Consider the following 20587-nt stretch of genomic DNA (forward strand, 5'->3'; position numbering starts at 1 on the left):
CCTCCAACGGAGACAGTGCGAACTCTGTTGTCCCTCCCACCAACATTGACCTGATTTGTACATAGTACGGCTGCAACGGCCAGGCGGGCAACAACCTTCACCTATCTCGCAGCATCTGATAGCTTCACCATCTCTTGGGTCGGCAAACTCCATCTCGGCATATCCATCGCATCGCTGCCAGCACAGCCATTGTATCGGCAAAACTCCGCTCTCCAACTCAACGATACGCCGGGCGACCTCGCTCTCATCGGTGGCTGAAGCGCGCGTCGCGATCTAATCCTCAGCTGCAGAACCTCGGAACGATCGACCATGCCCATTATCCCGTCACATGTCCGAAGCGTACTCAGTCTGGCAAAGTCGTGAAGACCGTATGATCAAGCGTTATATTATTAATCAGGGCATGGGGCTGAGCTGAACATATTCAACAAAAAGAGAGACAAACATGGCTCAGAAACAGATGCAGCTGGAAGACTGTATGCCCCGACCTCTTCACCCCGCCTGCCGTGCCAGTCTTGACAAGGTGCTGATCTATTAACTCTGCTAGGGCTGGACGACTTATGCGTCCGGTTCATCATCAACCTTCCGCAGGAGGACCTGTCCTCGGTTGCTCGACTATGTTTCCAAGTTGAAGAGGCACAATGGTTCTACGAAGATTTCATCCGTCCCCTCGATCCGACCCTCCCGTCCATGACTCTGCGCACTTTTTGCCTGCGAATCTTCCAACACTGTCCGTTGCTAGCTTCCTTCTCCGTCGAGAACCATATCAAGGCATTTGAAGAGTTTCTGCAGTACAAGACTCGAGTGCCCGTTCGTGGCGCTATTATGCTCAACCATGAGATGGACTCGGTTGTCCTTGTCAAGGGCTGGAAGAAGGGGGCTAGCTGGAGTTTTCCTCGTGGCAAAATCAACAAGGACGAAGACGATCTGGACTGTGCGGTGAGGGAGGTCTACGAAGAGACTGGCCTGGATCTCCGAGAAGCAGGGCTGGTGCCAACCGAGGCGAAGCCAAAATACATCGAGATCCCCATGAGAGAGCAGCATCTCCGACTCTACGTCTTCCGAGATGTTCCCATGGACACGGTTTTCCAACCTCGAACGAGGAAAGAAATCAGCAAGATTGAATGGTATAAGCTGTCTGATCTACCTACTCTTCGGAAAAAAGGTCCCCAAAACAACAACCATCAATATGACTCCAGTCCTGGGACCAATGCCAACAAGTTCTACATGGTTGCACCCTTCCTGGTCCCCCTGAAGAAGTGGATTGTTTCCCAGAAAAAGATTGACGAAAAGAGGTCATTCAGTGGAGGTATCCAGGCCAATCCTGCCCACCACCATCATCATCACCATCGGATGGCCATCGAAGAAGACCCCACCGAGGATGAGGCGTGGGTGCCCAATGTGGACGCCCCAGCGCCGGCCATTGAATCCCTGGATGGAGCCACTCGAGAATTACAGCGCCTGTTGAATTTGCAGCCATCGGTTCAACCACCGGTTCCAGTAGCTGAGGCGGTTCAGCCTGCATTCCAGCCTGCGCAAGCCCCCCCTGCAGCCGCTCCAAAGGACAAAGGCAGTGCTTTGCTCTCTCTTCTCCAGTCCTCGAGTTCTGCACCCCAGCACGTGCCCCAAGCACCCCCCCAGCATGTGCCTCAAGCACCCTCCCAGCTGCCTGATTTGCTGTCAGCTCTGATGCCGGCTGCACCAAGACAGCCTCAGAACCCGCAACACAATATCAACGCTGGGCCTCAAGCTGTGCCTCAAGCTGTGCCTCAGGCCATGCCCACCTTCCACCAGCAGCTCCCAAACTTTGCTGTACCTCCTAACCAAACCTCTGCCGCATGGAATATTCTGCAGAACAGGAATGAGGGCCAGGTTAGCGGTACACCACCTAACCACCCTGCCTATCCAGGATATGCCATCACGACACAGCAGACTTATACTGCTAGCTCTACTGTCAAGGCCAACCCACTGCAGCCGCTTCAAATCCTTCAAAGAGGACAGTCCATCCAACAGACTCAGCAAATCAGCCCTCCAGAGCCTCCCAAAGCCAATCTTGCTCCATACGCTGGACCCTACGACCAACCAGGACAGCTCCGTCCCGGGCAAATTGTTCAACCATCTCCTTCTACCCTGCCGATCCCTCTGAGTTCGTCATCTGCAGCAAACAACTACAACTACAGGCCCGAAGTGTCACAAGAGCAGAAGAGACAGCTTCTCTCTCTCTTTGGAACACCGAACAAAGCTGCGACAAACGCCCCGCCCGAGCCTGCTGTCCAGACTGGACCATCTGCGACCGGGCTATCCATGCCCCGTGCTGCGCCGCCGGTATCAGGAGCTGCTCAAGGACCCGGAGGTCTCCGTAATGCACCACCATCTCGCAATAGCAATATGACGCCGATATCGCAGGCCGACCAGAGCTTTTTGCTAGACTACCTGCAATCTATTACGAAGAATACTACACGTTAAATTAAAGATGAAGTGAAGCAAAAGGTGGAGCAGATTGTGTTTGCAAAGGGTTATGGGAATCTAGGAACGTGTTTGTAGGTACATTCTTTGATGGGGTCGCGGTAATAACAGCGAAGCAAGGCGAACCGGCTTATACTCTTTTGGTAGTCTGCTTGTCGGAATTTTGTGAGAGTTTCGACTCATGCCTGTGTAGTCTTGGGACTCAGAGCAGCGAGGATATCAATAACGATGCTATGAGCGTCTCGCGTATTTAATTTTTGAGATGCTTGTGTACGGAATTAGCGTCTTCGTTATTTGCATACCTACCTATGTATAGATATGCAAAACTACGTATTGGTGGAATTGGAAAGTATCACTGGAATAATTACTCCATATTGGTATTTGTATATGTTCAGCAAAACATGGGAGTTGAATAAATGACTCTCGAATATCTAGGTTAGACTCTATTTTTATTTCTCAGAATGTTTGAACCTTGACGCCCCCACCGAACAAGATGAAGGGGAAGAAACCACTGCCTTCAAATTCTCTACCAATAATCAGATCGCAAATGTATGAAGCAACATGACGCCAAGTTACCTAAGTCGTACTATGAGTATTGATAAGATACTGTAAAAATGTAGTTGCCTATTCTTCAGCCTCAAGAAGCTGGAAGCGGTTGCTCATATAGACGGATCGGCGAATAAGGGCAGTGGGAAAAGGGGCACGTCGACGAGGCCTGGCGGGCACTTGGTCTAGTGGCTGGGCACATTCATCAACGTCCCACTCGAGGCGGGAGCCCTTGTACTTGCTATATAGAAATAAAGGATTAGACAGGTCCTTTGAGCAACATGACATGGGGACAAAGGGGCTTACAGCCGGCTTATCATGCAGGTTCGCGCGTACATGGCGCTCGCCACGGAATTGGTGCTGATGTGGCACATGCCGCTGCGGAATTTAATGGACACGATTTCGAGGCCGTGAATGTGGTCGAGATCTTTGCGGATGGACGTCTCTGTGTGAGTGGGACTGCAGTTGCGCAGGACGAGATTGCGAGTTGTGCCGTTTGCAATGCGCTTGGCGAAGTGCTCGTGGAGATGTTGGAAGCGGTCCGATCTGCGGATGTCAATCTAGAGATTTAGGTTAGAGAGGGATAATTCCGAATGGAAGTCTTGGACGCTTGACTTGCTTTCTTGTTTTTGATGTATAGGCAGTTGTTGCGGACGTGGACGTAGTAGGCCTCAGCAGCTGAGCTCTCCGCAAAAGTTACCGTTGCAGTTGATGAACGACGCATGATGGAGATGTCAAATAGGATTCCGCCTCGGACTACGGCGGTGATGTCGGCGTATGTTGCGTCCTCAGGGATGTTGAGGAGCTGGACCGAACGAAACGATGGTTCCTCGAAGAGATTGAAGCTGCTGAGCGAGTGATCAAGCATGTCACTGGTAGTGGCGTCGTCCTCGTCATCCAAACATACACCGGAAGTCTCAAAGGACTCATACGTTGCGTTGCTCACAACGTCGCTTCTCTTTTGACTGCCCGAGAGGGATCGAGGTGGCGGAAAAGGATAGATGCCCAGCCGGGCGCCGTGGCTGATGAAGGAGCTGGGAGATGTGGCAATCGAACTCGAGTCGAAGTCGGGAGAGGCGTCGGAATAAGAGGCAGGTTCGAAGCTAGGAGCATTTGCGTTGTACACATGCTGATTTGGGACGGTGTTTGGGTATTGGGCTTGCTGCGAGCTCAGGCATGCGTTGAGAGCCTGGAGAGGAAGTTAAGAGATGTGAAAGAAGATAGGGATGGAAATTCTGACCTGGACGACTTCAACATTCTCGATGGGGGCATTAATGAGGCAGCGGCAGAGTTCGGCTACGAAATGGGTCAGCATCAATAGGATATGCCAACATGGATTCTGGAGGACAACAAGATGCGTACCGTGATTCTGAGCAGTGCGGACGAGATTCTCGTAATCTGTCCGAAGAATAGTTACCGTATCCTCAGATTGAGGTTCGGAGAACTTGGAAGCCAAATAGTCAGTGAATTGGCTGCGTGGTAGCTGGGGATGGAAGAGATGGTCGAACGCACGAGATTGCTACTATAATGAAATCGAGTTAGCAACGAGTATCCAGAAGCAGAGAGAGGACGATGGCAGAGGAAATGCATGGGGTTTCTCACCGAAGGGGCTGCATTTTGGAGGTCGTTGGAGGAGGATGAAGGTGGGAAGAAAAGCTGGCAGTAGCAGTAGAGGAGGAGGCTCTTTTATATGGCGGCTGGATTAACCGTGGTGGCCGTTTGCCAGCTGGCGTGGTTGGACGGCACCGAGACGGCAAACGGGTTTTACGGGGTGAAGAAAAAAAAGGATTTATATTTGAGAAGATAGGATTTCACATGGAGATAATGACGTTCAGTTGATTGGTGAATGCCGTACATCAATTGCAGATTTCGATGCTGGATGCACTCCGTTTTTGGGGCAAGCAGACTGCTTATAGCAAGGTACGGTTGTTGTGTAGTTTTTTTTCGCTCATTAGAAGCTCCATATCCTTTTATATTAACTATCAATACCTATTAATAATGCCATCAAAGCTCCATACTTCCAATTCGCATCTCGAGTTCACGTATGTCTGTGGGTTCTGCGTCGAATGGTGGCGGGACCAGAGCAAGCGTGGCTCTCCCATATCTTCTGTCGACGCATTTCAAAGCAACATCTGCCGTAATTTCAGCCCTTTTCTTTTATTGCATACTACAGCTGCCTAATCTCCTTCACAATATGAACGAATGGTCTATGCTGCGTTTATGCTTTGTAAGTGAGCCTGAACTGGCAAACTTGCCTGCAGGTTCCTCAGTAGATAGGTACATAATATATACAACTGTCTAGAAGTACTCCTGAATGGCAACTGTTTACTACTGGGCGCTTAAAATACCGCTAAACTAACGTATAATGTCGTATACTGAGTATTGGCTGAGATTTATCCGCCGTCATCGTCCTAACTGCTCATGTCCCGCTGTGTTGGCCCAGTCTGTGATTCGCCTCAGCTGGGAGGGCAACCCATAGAGCAGGAAAGAAACTCCAAACACATGCTCAACATAAATAACAAATAGTGCGTAATCTAGTTCTACAATAGTGAGACATTGGTATTGTTATCACCTAAGTTATGCTAGTCTATGACAACGCTAACAGGGATGCTTCAGCCGTTGTCTTAGACGGGGGTCCAAGCCAGCTTGCCAGCCACACGGATTGCGATGATCTATCTGGTTTTCAAGGCACGTCCTGAGACATACAGGTCGCTAAAATGTTCAATCTCGGTACGGGATAGTAGCACCACGTCATAGCCTCTAGGCTGTTGTGACACAAAAGTCGTGGACTAACACAGCCCTACTGTACGACACCCAGAATCTTGTTATGGATCTTCTTGGGCCATCAATGTTGTTTTTCCTGTTTGCCTAATTTCATATTATTATGTAGCCTAGTAATGCATCCCTTGATTACTATTGACCAGCTCTATTTTCTGCTATCTCCACCGGTCTTTTTGTTATTTAAGTCGCAGGGTACTCCAGCTGGCACAAGTTTGTTCGCATGGTTTCCAAACCACATCATATCCGGCTGCTATATTCAACGAAAAAAATGCTTCCTCTCGCTCATTCACTGGGCACAATCACGTCTGCCATTGTGTCGAAACTCTATGCAGTACTCATAGGCAGTGTGCCCACAGAACCGACTTTCAAGAACGACGTCGGCGGTGCCAAAGAAAAGTTCCCAAATGATGCCATATTCACCAGGCTCCTCCAAATGTCTATAGAGAGGCCTGGTTTGCTATTTCATGACGACTACGGCATTGATGCTAATTACGATGACTTGATCCGCGATGTCATCCACGTGCGTCGATTACTCCAGAAGCAGCTCCCGACCTCTTCATTCGACGCAAATGGTTCACTTCGGAAAGATGCGTCGTCAATCGCATTTCTTGCCTTTAGCGGATACAACTTCATTGTGAGCTTTTTGGCTATTGCGGCTTTAGGTGGCATATGCGTACCTCTATGTAAGTAAAAGGGCCCGTGAAAAGACAGAAGAGAATACTAAACGTATGGATCATAGCTACCGAGCTCAGCGCTGAAGAAGCAAGTTTCTTTCTAAAGAAAACGAAGGCAACATGTATAATCGCGGAAGCAAGAACCTTTGACATGGCCACAACCTTCAGAGATCATGCGCAAGTCCAGTCTGGCCAAATGTTGAGCTTGATACACTTGTCAAGGGCACCGTCTGAAGTGGAAAAGAGTCCAATCAGCTGGGAGATTGATCAAGCCTTGACATTTTCACCAACCAGTGGATGCATTGTTCTCTTCACCTCTGGGACTACTGGGTTGCCGAAAGGCGTTCTTCTCCCCCGTCAAATGTTCCACTTCACAGAAGCCCCTCCATCTCATGAAGTTGTTTATCTGGCATCTTGTCCCGTCCACTGGGTGGGAGGCACAGGCCTCGTCGACAGCGTGCTCAACGGCGAAAACTTACATATGATGCGCAATGGATCTGAACCTGGGGAGTTTTGGGATATCTTGCGGAGCGGTAGAATCACAGACATGAGCGTGTCGCCGACGCTGCTGAGAAGACTGATGGAGTACTACAACGATAATATCGGTCAACTTCCTTCCGAAGAACGCGAGGCTTATGCTAACGGAGCTCGAAACCTACGGTCTGTGTTTACAAGCGGCTCTATGCTCAATCCTTCTACTGCAAAACTGTTTGCGGATTTGACTGGCACGGCTCTTCGGAATGGATACGGGATAACGGAGATGGGCGGAGGAGTCATGGCGACTCCAGAAGGCTCAGCTATTTCCGAGGTGCGTACTCTGATTCGAATACCTGCAGCATGTACTCATTATTGTACAGGGCTACATTGGAAAGCCTTTTCCGGGCGTCACAGTGAAACTCTCTGATGGAGATCATGGAGAGATTTTGGTCAAAAGTCCTACCATGTTTATCGGGTTAGTCTATTTCAGCACGTTCCGAATTACTTCGAGCAGACTCTTCTTACCTTGTTTGCAGTTACTTTGACGATGAAAAGGCCACCGCTGCTTGCTTCGACGACGAAGGATTCTACAAAACAGGGGATCGCGCTCACCGCATCGGCGAGGACTATTACTTTGACGGCAGGATGTCTTGCGATTGTAAGTCATTCTTTTCCTTCTATCCATCTCCATCTCTCTCTCTCGTTTTTTGCACCTCAAAGCGTTCGCCAGATCTATTTAACTGATGATGAATGTCTAGGGCTCCGGTTTCACGAGTACACGATATCTGTCCTGGAGCTTGAGCAGCGCTTGATGGACCTTCCATATATATGTGAAGCTCACATTCTCCCGGTACGAGATCACCATGCTGGAGGATTAGCGGCTGCGCTGGTTCGTCTTCGCAAGCAGAATGCCGATCAAGCACGCAACATCACCCTTCAGACTATTCGGGAGGATCTCGCCGGCGCCGGATTAGTTTCGTATAAGCTACCGACACTTGTTCGTTTCATCCAAGATGGGGAGCAAGTGCCACATACGGCTTCTGGAAAGGCGCAGAAAAGGGAAGCTCTACAAAAGTACTTTAACATAGTTGGCCATCTACCGGATCAGTATGAGCATGAAGGCGTGGAATATTGGGGAAACAAGCTGGATTTGGCAACTTCGTCACGACTGTTTGACTGGGGAGGTCTGTAGATGTTTTCCAATGCGGAGGATGTAGCCTTGGAATTGAACCTCATTATTTTGTAGATTTTCTAGTATTATGGCTCATGTTCAGAGCTGGTTCAAGTCAGTAAAAGGCTATACCAAGGCTCTGAGCCAAATACATGTGGCTAGAATCGCATTTTGGGTAACCCAACCGTAGAAATACGAGCTGTGCTAACAGCAAATTTGGTAAAGAGAGACAATTGTTCAAATGCTCTAATAATAGGCAATGAGGTTCCCGATGAGCAATCAATACTGCAAGGCCAAAGCTATGTTATCGGTCCGAGGAACAACTATTCAATGGCTTAGCCAGTAGTTGTGTTGCTTCGTGAGCTACTGGCTCTCTTTGAAGATGGATTGCACCACCACTCAGCAAACCACGCATATCAACACGCCTGCGTGTCCGGCCAGATGAAAACATACAAAATTAATGCTCACAATGAACAAAAAAAGCAAGAAAAAAGAAAAAAACATACAACAGCCGGTGTTCGCTGATGGTCACCCACTCAACTACTAATCTGCCGGTTAGAGGCTTGTCTATGGGGGAGCAGACGGGATCCCGAATTCTCTATTATCTACGTTGTATGGTCTGCGGCTTTAGCGGTCGTTGAAGTAGAATTATAAGTTATTGTGATGCGTGGTCCTCAGTGTAGGCAATTATACTGATGTTGTATCCATCGACAACTTCTGTACGCAACTTTAACCTGTCACATTGATGACGTTGGCAATAGAGTATGTGGACCAAAATAACGCAAGATAAAAAAAAAAATATAGTACCATAGTACCATATCTACATCTATCAGTAATGCCTTCTATCCTTCTATCATCCTTAATAGTGTCTAGCACCTGAAATAGGCAGAGGAGTTACACAGCTGTCTTTTTGGCTAGGAACTGTTCTGCGGCGTTCGCGCGGGCCATTTGACTCTCCTCTCTGCCCGCACATACAGATTATTCGGCCTAATCAATTGGAACATCGGGTCATATTCAATGACTCCATCCCCATCCCGAATGAACTTGTACCGATATATCAGTTTTGGCAGGAAAACTTTGATCTCTTGAAGTGCGAAGTTGAATCCGATGCACATCCGTGGCCCTGTACCAAACGGCACGTACGATGCCTTGTGCCTATTTTTCACCTGTTCTGTATCCCACCTATCCGGGTTGAAGTGGGCCGGATTGTCCCATAGGCTGGGGTTGTTATGGATATGATGTAGGGCAGGTATTAAAACTGCATCCTTGGGTAGCCTGTAGCCCCCCGGTAAGATAAGATCAACCTTTGCCGTGCGACCGGGCTGGAAAGAAGGGTTATGTCGACGCTGGGTCTCTTTAATATACTTGTCAAGAAAGTCTAGACGGTCCGTAATGTCTGCTGTAATTTGGGTGTTTTCATCGATACCGTGATCGATCAGTTCTTGAAGGAGCCTCTCCTGCATACCTGGGTATGTAACAAGACCATATATAAGCCAGGACAGTAGGGAACTAGTTGTTGTGAATCCAGCAGCAGTCGCAACCACTAGAGCCCAGACTAAACTAGACTTAGGCAGTTTTTCGCCTTTATTATCAGTGGCACGCATGGCATAATCTAACAGAGGTTAACCGCCTATTATGGATTATGGATTGGATGGTAGAGAAAAAATATTACTTACCAACCATGTTCGACGCTTGCAACGCAGCATCTTGAAGTGGCAGATCAGTAACCCCCCCTCTTGCGGCCGTCTGAATAGACTGATCCACTAACTCTTCCACACGAGCCTTTACTACCTTTAACTTTTGGGGGTCCCCAAAAGGTAATTTGCTGTACCAGGTCCCTTTTGATGTAACCTTTTTGTTAAGAGAAAGGAGATCCGCGATTAGATGCACCATCTCATGGAGGGGTGCATCCTGGGAAGTAAAGTGCTGGAAGTCTAAGCCAAGTGTAAGCTTGCCAACTGCTTGCGAACCAAGCTTTAGCATATATTGATACACATTCCATGCTTTGTTATTACGATCGAGCTCATCAAAGACTTCATAGGCTTCCTCCACTGTCTTCTGCATCGTAGGTGCGTAATGGCGGACTGCTTTAGGGCCAAGGGCGGGAGGCAGAAACTTATGTGCCACCCTCCACTCGGGAGTGTCTGTATCACCTAGGAAGATGCCAGCCGCTGGGGTTTTAAGGCCAGCGAGAGGATGGGACTCGTTGATCTTTTTTGAGAAAAAATCAGACTCAGCAAAGGCAATTGCTGAAATAACTGGGTCATTAGTCTGATAGACTGTGCGCCCCATATTAGTTGTTTTGAAAATGGGCCCATATTGGTCGAAGAGACGCTGATGATTCCCAAGATGGTCTGGGTAGACCTCCAAGTAGTTCCCAACATAGGGTAAACCTTGAGGTCCTGGTATATCGCGCACTTCGTGTCCATCTATTGTAATGGCCACGGGACTGCTGGAAGAGACGACCTCAGATAGCTCTGATAGGAACTTGTCTTGAGCTTGGAATCCAATACCTGTCCACCAGTTAGGATATGTTGGTCTCAAGAAAGATAAGACGCCGAGAAAGGGGCAAAATGGACTTTCGTACCATTTGGCTCGACAATAGCAAAATGAGCGGCAACAAGATGCTTGAGCCCATCAAGGTCTAATGTTGTGTCCACATCAATGTGCTTCGCGGAGGAGATTGGCTCCCCAAGGAAATAAAATTGTTGTTCAGGCATAGTGATAGTGCGATTGATGTAAGCCTCGTATGGATTACCTTTCGGGTGTGGTCTCTGGATTAAATATATACATATTGGTAACTATACAAAGCAAATCTTACAAAATTCTCGTCCATGATGATGCAACTATAGACAGACTGGCATCCAGATCGATGACCAACCAAAGGAAAGAGAGTACCACGGTTCGGAGGATGCCGTCGGAAATGGGTCGATCCAGCAACAATTTCCGATTGGTTATCTACCCGAGGTTGTCTCCTTGGTTGGTTGGGATTGGCCTCTTGACCTCGGAACCGATTCTAAACTACATCAGTAATAGCTCCCAAAAGAGGAGTATGATGGTGAAAATACAAACGGCGCCACCCATAAGGACGCCAGTGGTACCTTCGTGGCTTTCCGCGGTATTAGGAGAGAGTCGTGAAGCTTCCCAGCCATTTGCCGAAGGTGCTTCTTCTTAGACAAGGCCCTATATCCAAATTCGCTCTTCTTTAATGTCCTACAGCTATATGAGGGGGAGGATATGCCGTTGGAAATCCCTGAACACCCCAAAAATATTAACAAGCGGCCTGGTTGATCCTCTTTAATTAAAAACCACCTTCCGCTGATTTGTCGCCCTATCTCACCACCAGCCTTGACCAAATTCCCTATTGAGTGTCCAGGATATATTTTATACTCTACAATTTTTTTTTCTCAATCCCTCTAGCACTAAGACCTTACAATAATGGCAAATGTGCCGCAGTATACAACGGATGATGTTGCAGCCCACAAGGCCAGGGATGACTTGTGGATCAGCATCCACGGAAAAGGTAAGATCTTATAACATACGCTGCCCCCCGAAAGACTTTCTCTGCCTCGTTTCTAACAAGTTAAATTCAGTCTACAACATTACGGAATACGTACGCGACCACCCTGGTGGAGCAGATCTTTTGATTGATGTGGCCGGAAGAGATGCCACGGAGGCATACGAGGATGTTGGACATTCTGAGGATGCAGATGAGATCCTACAGACACATCTCATTGGCACACTCAAAGATGCTACCGAGGTAACGCGTTCCAAAGCGGTTCGTGTCATTCAGTCAACTCCACAACAAACCACGGTCGAGAAGCCATCGAAACCTTCAGTTGGCACTGTTGCCATTGCTACGGGCTCATGTGGAAGTGCCGCACTCTGGTTATATCTCGGCTCCAACAACGGCTTAAACATAAGCGTTAAAGAGGCACTTGTGAAGGCTCTCCAACTCTCGCCACGCTGGTTGTCTGCGGTCCGTGCGCCGCATCAGAGCTTCCAGGGTGGAGGATTTTCGAATGGATTTATCACTGCCAGCCTTATTTGCGCAGCTATTGGTGGCGTTATAGGCATCAAGCTCTCCGAAATCACGCAGATTAAATCAGGATTTTCACAGTACCCTCCACACCTCACTGGTCACAAAGTGGCCAAGCCGAACCCGCATCAGACTAAAGGATTTCTCGAGCCAAAGGAATATAAGAAGCTCCCGTTAATTGCGAAAGACCAACTGTCTCCAAACGTATATCGATTTATTTTTCGTCTTCCCGGCCAACAAGATGTTATTGGTCTTCCTATTGGCCAGCATATAGCCATTAAAGGAATTATCGATGGACAATCAATCTCTAGGTCATATACTCCAACATCAAACAACCTAGACCTTGGCAGACTGGAGCTAGTTATCAAATGTTACCCTGACGGTATGCTTACCGGTAAATATCTTGAGAAACTTAAAGTCGGCGATAATGTTCTCTTCCGCGGTCCTAAAGGTGCAATGAGATATAATAAGGGCCTTTGCCAGAAGATTGGAATGATTGCTGGTGGAACCGGAATCACTCCGATGTATCAACTTATTCGAGCAATCTGTGAAGACGATACTGATACAACCGAAGTTAGTTTAATCTATGCTAATCGTACAGAGGAAGATATCCTTTTGAGGAAGGAACTAGAGACATTTGCTCAGAATTGTCCAAAAAATTTCAAGCTTTGGTATATGCTTGACAATCCTCCTAAGAAGTGGGACTATGGCAAGGGCTATGTTACTCCAGACGTTATGAAAAAATATCTTCCTGGTCCTTCCGCCGATACGAAGGTGATGCTTTGCGGGCCTCCAGGGATGATAAATGCTTCGAAGAAAGCGTTGATATCAATGGGATTTGAGGCACCGGGCGCTGTTTCTAAGATGACGGATCAAATTTTCTGCTTTTAGACCTGTTTCGTGTATTCTTTAACTATACATCTTATTTAGACTCCAAGTTGAAATTGTTAATAGAATAAATTCCTGCACTTGACAAACCACGGACCCGATTTCTGCGAGCCCAGAATGTTCCTGCCCGCTCTCCACCAATAGCCCGTGTCTCCAAAACAATGTAATAACGTTCGGATCAGCTTGGTTGTACGCTGTATATTGAGCTGAGCAGACCGCTTGGGCCCCGTCATACTGGCGTAGCATTAGAGTCTTTACGATGGATTGGAGGGAGCTCAAGTGTCAGCCCAACGTCATCCCTATCGCAATTAACAACAAATTATCAGGATGTCTGACCTTGATCGGCAGGATGCTGTTCCACATGGGTTATAAAATGCTTAGACCTTAAGTGTGGTTAATGATATCTTCTCTCTGGGCTAATGAGATAGTTTGGTAAAGCAGTTGTGACAACATCTAGCTATTCAGCATCATCTTGGACTGTAGCAATCACCTGTTTCAGGGTAGCTCATTGGACAGTTCTACTTGCTTTAGTGAGCTTCGAGTATTGTGACCTATGTGGATCTATAGGATTTCTCCTGGGAAATCACACTTCCGGTGTAGCTGACTATGCATCTTATTCCTCTTCTGCGGAACTTGAGGAGACGAGATTTCCCATTCTCTGAACTGGCAGTAGTATTTCTCCTCGGCATTTCCAGCCAGTCGGAATGATGCCAGGGGAGAGCCAAATACGCCGCGGAAGTATCCAATCAAGTGTTTCGATTAAAATAAGGTTCAAATTTAGCCGAGCACGAATACACCTAAAAATGTATATTCCGCGGCTGAGTGAGAATGTAAATTTGCGCATCTATAGTTATGTCAACTTGTGACACACCCGAGCCCATGGAAGCTACTCAGTAACCTTGCAATCAATCGCTCGGTAAAGGAGATCGGGCAAGTGTAAATATCTGGTTTGGCTAGACCCATATACATTTTCCCTGTAATTTCACTCGGATTATGTTCTGCCGCAATACATACTGGATAGATTTTCGGTTATTACCTGTAGGTTTCAATTAGTCTAGAATGATTATTGATGGTGAAGTGTGAGATGATTTCTCCATAGAGGACCTCCTTAATTCCACATCCGCGGATCTCGCGGACTGCGGTGTCATCCACCTCCGTGTTGCGTTTTAGATGTTTCCAAACTGGGGGTGTTCTCTTCATAACATGGAGTTTGATTCTAGCATATATAAACCTATTCAGGTCTCTTTCATGTTCTACCTCTTCTTATCTACTCATACCGATTCCTAACAATTCTTATAAATTATTATTTATAGCCTTTGGCAACCTGGATAATCACTCCAGAACCACAGAACTTCTCCTACACGACCTTGAAAAAATGTCGCCAGTTTGGCAACCACCGAAGAATTATCGGAACCGACCCGTCGCTGTACTCGGCGCCGGCGTGCTCGGGCGTCGCATAGGTAGGTGATCCCAAGTGGCCTACCACGGTCAAGCCACTGATAATTGCTTCACAGGATGTATTTGGGCATCAGCCGGATATAACGTTACCATCCGGGATCCCAGTGCTCAACAACGCTTGGACGGAATCGCCTATATCAACGAAAATGTAAAGTCGTATGCGCAGAACACTGGTCAAGCCCCTGGCACCGCAGCGGCATTCGAGAATGTGGCAGACGCTGTGGCAGACGCTTGGCTCGTAATCGAGGCTGTCCCAGAGAAAATTACGCTTAAAATCGATACTTTTGCAGAACTGGCCGTCGTCGCACCGGATGATTGCATCTTAGCTTCAAACTCGTCCTCGTATAAAACCTCTGAGATGCTTGAAAAAGTCCCTGCTATAACAAAACCCCGAATCTTAAATATGCATTACTATATGCCTCCACAGTGTATGATTGTGGAGCTTATGACAGATGGTTTTACTACAGAGGGGATTTTTCCTTTTCTAGCCGAGAGGTCAAAAGAGGCGGCAACATTACCATACATTGCGAGAAAAGAGTCTACCGGATTTATATTTAATCGCCTTTGGGCGGCTGTTAAACGCGAGGCTCTGACTATTCTAGCGGAAGAAGTGTCGGTTCCTGAAGAAATCGACTCCATGTGGGCGGAAATGTTCATTAAAGGGCGCGCAACCCCTTGTAAAATGATGGATGGTGAGAAAATTCGGTCCCTTGTGCTATCGTTAGACTTAACTAACAGAGGTATCTGTAGGTGTCGGTCTGGATACGGTCGCCTTCATCGAGTCTCATTATATTAAGGAACGCGGTCTTTCCTCAGCAAAAACTGTAGACTTTTTGCAGAAGAACTACCTTGATCATGGCAAGCTGGGCCTTAAAAGCTCAGATGGTGGCCTTTACCCTCCCGTACAAGAACACTCGAATGGACCGAGAGTTCTAGTCCTGGATATTGGACTGTCGACCGCACCGCCATCCATGAACTCGGGTGAAATTCTCGAATATACAGCAGATGGGAAATTTGAACGAGTACTATTTCAAAGTCAGGCAATGCCCGATGGTTTGGCTGTCGACCCTGCCAGTAAACGCATGTTTTGGACCAACATGGGTATACCAGGCAAGAACGACGGCGCTGTTTACTCCGCCAATCTAGACGGCACCGATATTTATACCGTCATTGCTCCGGGTCGTATTAATACACCAAAACAGTTGACCTTGGATCTAGTGGCGAAGAAGGTCTACTTTTGTGACCGCGAAGGTTGTCGTGTTTACCGCTGTGGTTTTGACGGCTCTAACCTCGAGACCCTTATTTCAAATTGCAAAGCTAATGAAGGTGCTGAGGATTGGTGTGTCGGTATCGCTGTGGCCCGTAACCTAGGAAAATTCTACTGGACACAGAAGGGACCTTCCAAGGGGGGCAAAGGCCGCATTTTCTGTGCCAATATTAAGACTCCATTGGGTCAAGATGCGGCATCAAGGACCGACGTTCAGTGTATTCTGGGCGGTCTTCCTGAACCGATTGATCTTGAGGTAGACGAGGTGTCTAAGTTATTATACTGGACTGATCGCGGTGAGATTCCCTTCGGCAATTCTTTAAACAGGATTCAACTAGACGAATATGGTCGACCATTGACGGGTTCTGCCTCCGCAAAGCCTGAAATTCTTACTCGTCATCTCAAGGAGGCGATTGGATTAAAATTAGACACCGAGCGGGGTCATATCTATTTGACAGATCTTGGTGGTAATATCTATCGCTGTGACCTAGACGGCAGACGCAAGGAGAAGATATTTTCAGATGATTGTCGGGCTTTTACGGGAATTGCGGTACTATAGATTAGAGAGTTCAGTCCTGCTCGCCTCCATAGCTATCATAAGTTGTTAGTTTGTTGTCTATCCTAGCAATTTTATTGTCCTATTTTCCTCTCCCGCGTCAGTACAGCTGCTTTGGACTAGACTACATTATCAGACGTTAACGGAAAACTAGCCCTAGTATGCGTTTCAACTTCGTATTTAATGGTCTCATCGAATAGGTCGGAGATTAGCGCCTCGAATGAGGAACTCAGGTGTTGAATAGTGCCATTATGAAGGTTCGTCTTGTAGATGAGGGATCTTGATCTTGTTGCTTGACATTCGCTTATTTCCGTTCCTACCTATTTATATATGGTATCTATCCTCCTTATCTTGATCTATGATAATGTCCTGCTTTTATCACTTGACCTGAAAATTGGAATCATGCAATTTCCTTATTCATATATTTCCCCTGCATCTAGAATACAACCTGCTATCTCAGTCAGTCAGTACCACACACGTGATTTGGTCATTTATTCGCCCAGGTAAGAGGCTTGGAAGTCTTTGTCTCAGTCCGTCATACCTATTATCTGGCCACAGGTAGCTTCAACCTTGCAAGACGTTTTCAGCGACCCATAATGCTACCACCTGTCTGGCCAAGAAGCTGCAAACAGTGGTTCATCCATATGGCTCTTAATATTAGTCATGGAATCTAGGATCTATTAGCTTTAGGCACTGATTCCACAGCTCCTGACAGTTCCAGTCTTTGGCACTACCCTAAGTAGCAGAGAGTATGGATAAGAAGCTGCCTTAAGGCTATTCTTAGTCCTGCAGGTTAAACTTAAATAAAATATATTTAAAGATTAGTTAAATAAAGACGTCGTTAATTTCTTCTCTATTAAATCTAAAAGAACCTTATCTTATTCTCTTTCTGTTACGACCCAACACATTTATGGTTGCAACGCTGGGCCTATAGGGTAGGCATCATAAATAAACCTCGGTCCGCACAGTTAATCAGGGATATATTTACTTTTTAAAAGTGAATATTAGTAAACAATTACCTAATTAAGAAGATATTTACTTTTATAAAGTAAACTAAAGTAAATAATATTATATATACTATTTAATATATTTATTTAAAATAGTTAGGATAATTAATTATAAATATAATATTTAAATTAAATCTATTTAATACTTTTTATTAATTATATAATTATTTATATTACTTAAACATTTAATTTAATTTATTTATTAATATAAATTAAAATTTAAGTTTATTTTTTAAAAATCTTAACCTATATTAATTTATAAGTTTATAGTTTATTATATATTTATAATTTTTATTTAAATAATTATTTTAGACTATAAGTAATACTTTAATAAAAAAAACTAATAGTTAACTTTTAAATTTTAAATATTAAAATAAACTAAGAAAGTAAAGTTTAAAGTAATTACTTAAATAATAATATTAAAATCTAAGATTAACTTAAAAAAAAATAAAGAAATAATTTTTAAATTACCTTAAGGAAACTTTATAATAAACTATAAACCTAATATTAATATAAGTTAAAATTTTTAAAAAATAAATTTAAATTTTAGTTTATATTAATAAATAAACTAAACTAAATATTTAAATAATATAAATAATTATATAATTAATAAAAAATATTAAGTAAATTTAATTTAAATATTATATTTATAATTAACTATTTTATCTATTTAAATAAATATAAAAAATATAAATTTATATATTTAATTAACTAAATTAAATTATTACTAAAATTTAATAATTTTATATAAATTATTTTAAGATTTTAATAATTTAATAATCTACTTTTAATTAATTAAGTAGTTTATTATTTATATAATACTGCTTACCTAAAAGGTTTATTATTATAATTATAAAAGCTAAGTTATAATATAATATTCTTTTTTTATTAATTTTATTTTTAAAACTTTACTTATTTAAATATAAGTATTATATTTTTACCTTTAATAAATTATTTTACTTAATAGCTTTATTTTTTATTTATTTTAATTATTAACTTTATGTTACGATCCATTATACCATAGCGCCAACAAAGCAAAAGATTAAGCCAATAATCGCAATTATAGTAACTATTGTAATGGAACCAGCTATTTATAAGGGAATAAACTGTATGGGTAACTAAATTGTAACACTTTATATTAACTATATAAGATTATATTTTTAAATCATTTTATTTAAAAATAAAAAAATATAAAAGTTTTTTTTCTTTTATAATTAAAAATACTTTTACTATAAATAAATATTATTTTTATTATATATTATATAATTATAAAAAGTGTTTTTTATTTTTTTTTAAATTTATTATATTATATTAAATATATTTATTTAAATAAATTTTATTATAATATTTATAGTTTATTTTTAAATAGTTAAAGTATATTACTGTTTATTATTTTTAAAAAACTAAATATAATTAAATATAAAAAGTAAAAGATAATAAAGGTTATTTATTAAACTAAAACATTAGTATTTAATTTAGTTAATTTTATAATTTTAAATTTTATAATTACTACTATTAATTAAAGTATTTTTAATTTTAACTTTTTTTTAATATTAGGCTTAGTTTTTAATAAAGCTTATTTATTAAAGCTTTTAAATACTTAAGGTTTTTAATAAGTTTTTATAAAATTTTTATTTAATTATAGCTTTTTTATTTTATTAAATATTTAAGTTTTTAGGTTTTTTTTATTAAATTTTATTATAGTAAGTTTTTTAATATTATTTTTAAATTTTTTATTTTTAATAATAATTTTATCTTTTATAATTTTATTTATTTTTTTATTTATTAATACTTTTTTTAATAATAAAATATAAAATATTAAATATATTAATTTACTTTTTTTTTTATATTAAAAGGTTAAGTTTATAATTAATAATGTTAATTTTTTTTAAAATTTTATATAATTTAAGCTGTTTAAAATTAAATTTATTACTTAATTAATTTATTTTAATATTAGCTTTTTTTTACTATAAGTATATTAATAAAAGTAAATTATATTTTTTCTTTAAAAGTTTAGTTTTTTAAACTTTAATTTATTAATATATTTAATTATTTATTTTTTTAATAAATTTAAGTTAAATTTATAATTTATTATAAAGTTTTTTTAAATTATTTATTTAAATAATTATTAATTTTATATTTTTTTAATAGTTTATAAACATTAAGTTTAAATTTATAATTTATATAAAATAGTAAATATTTTATAAATTTTGTAAATATATTATTATAGAAAAATTATATTATTAATAATTATTTTATTTAATTATTTTATTTAATGTTAATATAATATTATAAATATACTTTAATAATTTAATTAATTTTTTTTATTTTTTATTTATAAATAATAAATAATATTAGTTTTATAATTTATTTTTATTTTTATTATTAAATTTTATTAATATTTAAATATAAATATAAATTTTTTATTAAATATTTTTTTTTAATAACTTATAGTTTACTATAATATATTTTTAAAATATATATATTAATTTTTTAATAATATTTTTTTTAATATAAAAAATAAAAAATATTATTTTTATTAATTAATTAATTATTATAAAAATATTATTAAACTTAACTTTTATTATAAATTTTTTTAATATTAATAATTTAATAATATAATTAAAAAAATTAAATTTTATAATTATAATAATATTAATAATAGTTAAAGTTTACTATATAGTAAATATTAATTTATTTTTATTTTAATATTTATTATATAATATTTAATAATTTTTTTAATAATTTTTTTTATTTTTTTTTAAAAATATAATATTTTTATATTTATTATATTATATTTTTAATTGTTTTATATTTATATAGTAAGTGTTTATAAACTAATTTAACTATTTTTTTTTATAATTTTTTTAATACTTAGATTTTTTAATTTTAATATAATGGTTTTTTTATAAAAGTTATATTATTAAAGAATTATTTTAATATTTAATTTTTAATTATATTTTTAATTTTATTAAAAATAAAGTTTTTTTTATAGTAAAAAAAGTATTAATTAATATTAACTTATAGTAGCTTTTTATTGTTTTTAAAAATATTAATATTATAAATTTTAATATTAATTTAAAATAGTTTTTTTATTAACTAAAAGTATTTATATAATGATTTTTTAATTTTTTATAAAATATAATTTTAAAATTATATTTAATTAAAATTATATTTAATTATAAACCTTAAATATTTTTTTTATTATAAAATTTATAAAATTTTTATAATTTAAATATATAATAATTTTATATTTATTT

At 40.8% G+C, this 20587-nt stretch overlaps 6 protein-coding genes across 6 annotated transcripts; 4 read left to right on the top strand and 2 right to left on the bottom strand.

The window, feature by feature from the left end:
* Positions 1–546: 546 nt before the first annotated feature.
* TRIVIDRAFT_170886 (uncharacterized protein) lies at positions 547–2448 on the top strand (the record flags this gene model as incomplete). The annotated part of the gene is made up of 1 exon (XM_014100010.1): positions 547–2448. A coding segment is annotated over one exon (1761 nt), but the record flags the coding sequence as incomplete, so codon positions are not given.
* Positions 2449–3093: 645 nt separating this feature from the next.
* Positions 3094–3844, bottom strand: TRIVIDRAFT_128228 (uncharacterized protein; the record flags this gene model as incomplete). The annotated part of the gene is made up of 3 exons (XM_014100011.1): positions 3094–3250; positions 3316–3555; positions 3618–3844. Coding segments are annotated over 3 exons (624 nt in total), but the record flags the coding sequence as incomplete, so codon positions are not given.
* A 2379-nt stretch (positions 3845–6223) lies between these two features.
* TRIVIDRAFT_152958 (uncharacterized protein) lies at positions 6224–8133 on the top strand (the record flags this gene model as incomplete). The annotated part of the gene is made up of 5 exons (XM_014100012.1): positions 6224–6473; positions 6530–7272; positions 7322–7416; positions 7478–7599; positions 7700–8133. The coding sequence occupies 5 exons, from the start codon at positions 6224–6226 to the stop codon at positions 8131–8133; spliced, it is 1644 nt and encodes a 547-aa protein (XP_013955487.1).
* An 893-nt stretch (positions 8134–9026) lies between these two features.
* TRIVIDRAFT_52077 (uncharacterized protein) lies at positions 9027–10832 on the bottom strand (the record flags this gene model as incomplete). The annotated part of the gene is made up of 3 exons (XM_014100013.1): positions 9027–9724; positions 9789–10625; positions 10700–10832. The coding sequence occupies 3 exons, from the start codon at positions 10830–10832 to the stop codon at positions 9027–9029; spliced, it is 1668 nt and encodes a 555-aa protein (XP_013955488.1).
* A 718-nt stretch (positions 10833–11550) lies between these two features.
* TRIVIDRAFT_59656 (uncharacterized protein) lies at positions 11551–13042 on the top strand (the record flags this gene model as incomplete). The annotated part of the gene is made up of 2 exons (XM_014100014.1): positions 11551–11635; positions 11706–13042. The coding sequence occupies 2 exons, from the start codon at positions 11551–11553 to the stop codon at positions 13040–13042; spliced, it is 1422 nt and encodes a 473-aa protein (XP_013955489.1).
* Positions 13043–14414: 1372 nt separating this feature from the next.
* Positions 14415–16323, top strand: TRIVIDRAFT_59655 (uncharacterized protein; the record flags this gene model as incomplete). The annotated part of the gene is made up of 3 exons (XM_014100015.1): positions 14415–14499; positions 14533–15189; positions 15248–16323. The coding sequence occupies 3 exons, from the start codon at positions 14415–14417 to the stop codon at positions 16321–16323; spliced, it is 1818 nt and encodes a 605-aa protein (XP_013955490.1).
* Positions 16324–20587: the final 4264 nt, after the last annotated feature.

This window comes from Trichoderma virens (assembly GCF_000170995.1).
Source record: "Trichoderma virens Gv29-8 chromosome Unknown TRIVIscaffold_73, whole genome shotgun sequence".
Taxonomy (NCBI): Eukaryota; Fungi; Ascomycota; class Sordariomycetes; order Hypocreales; family Hypocreaceae; genus Trichoderma; species Trichoderma virens.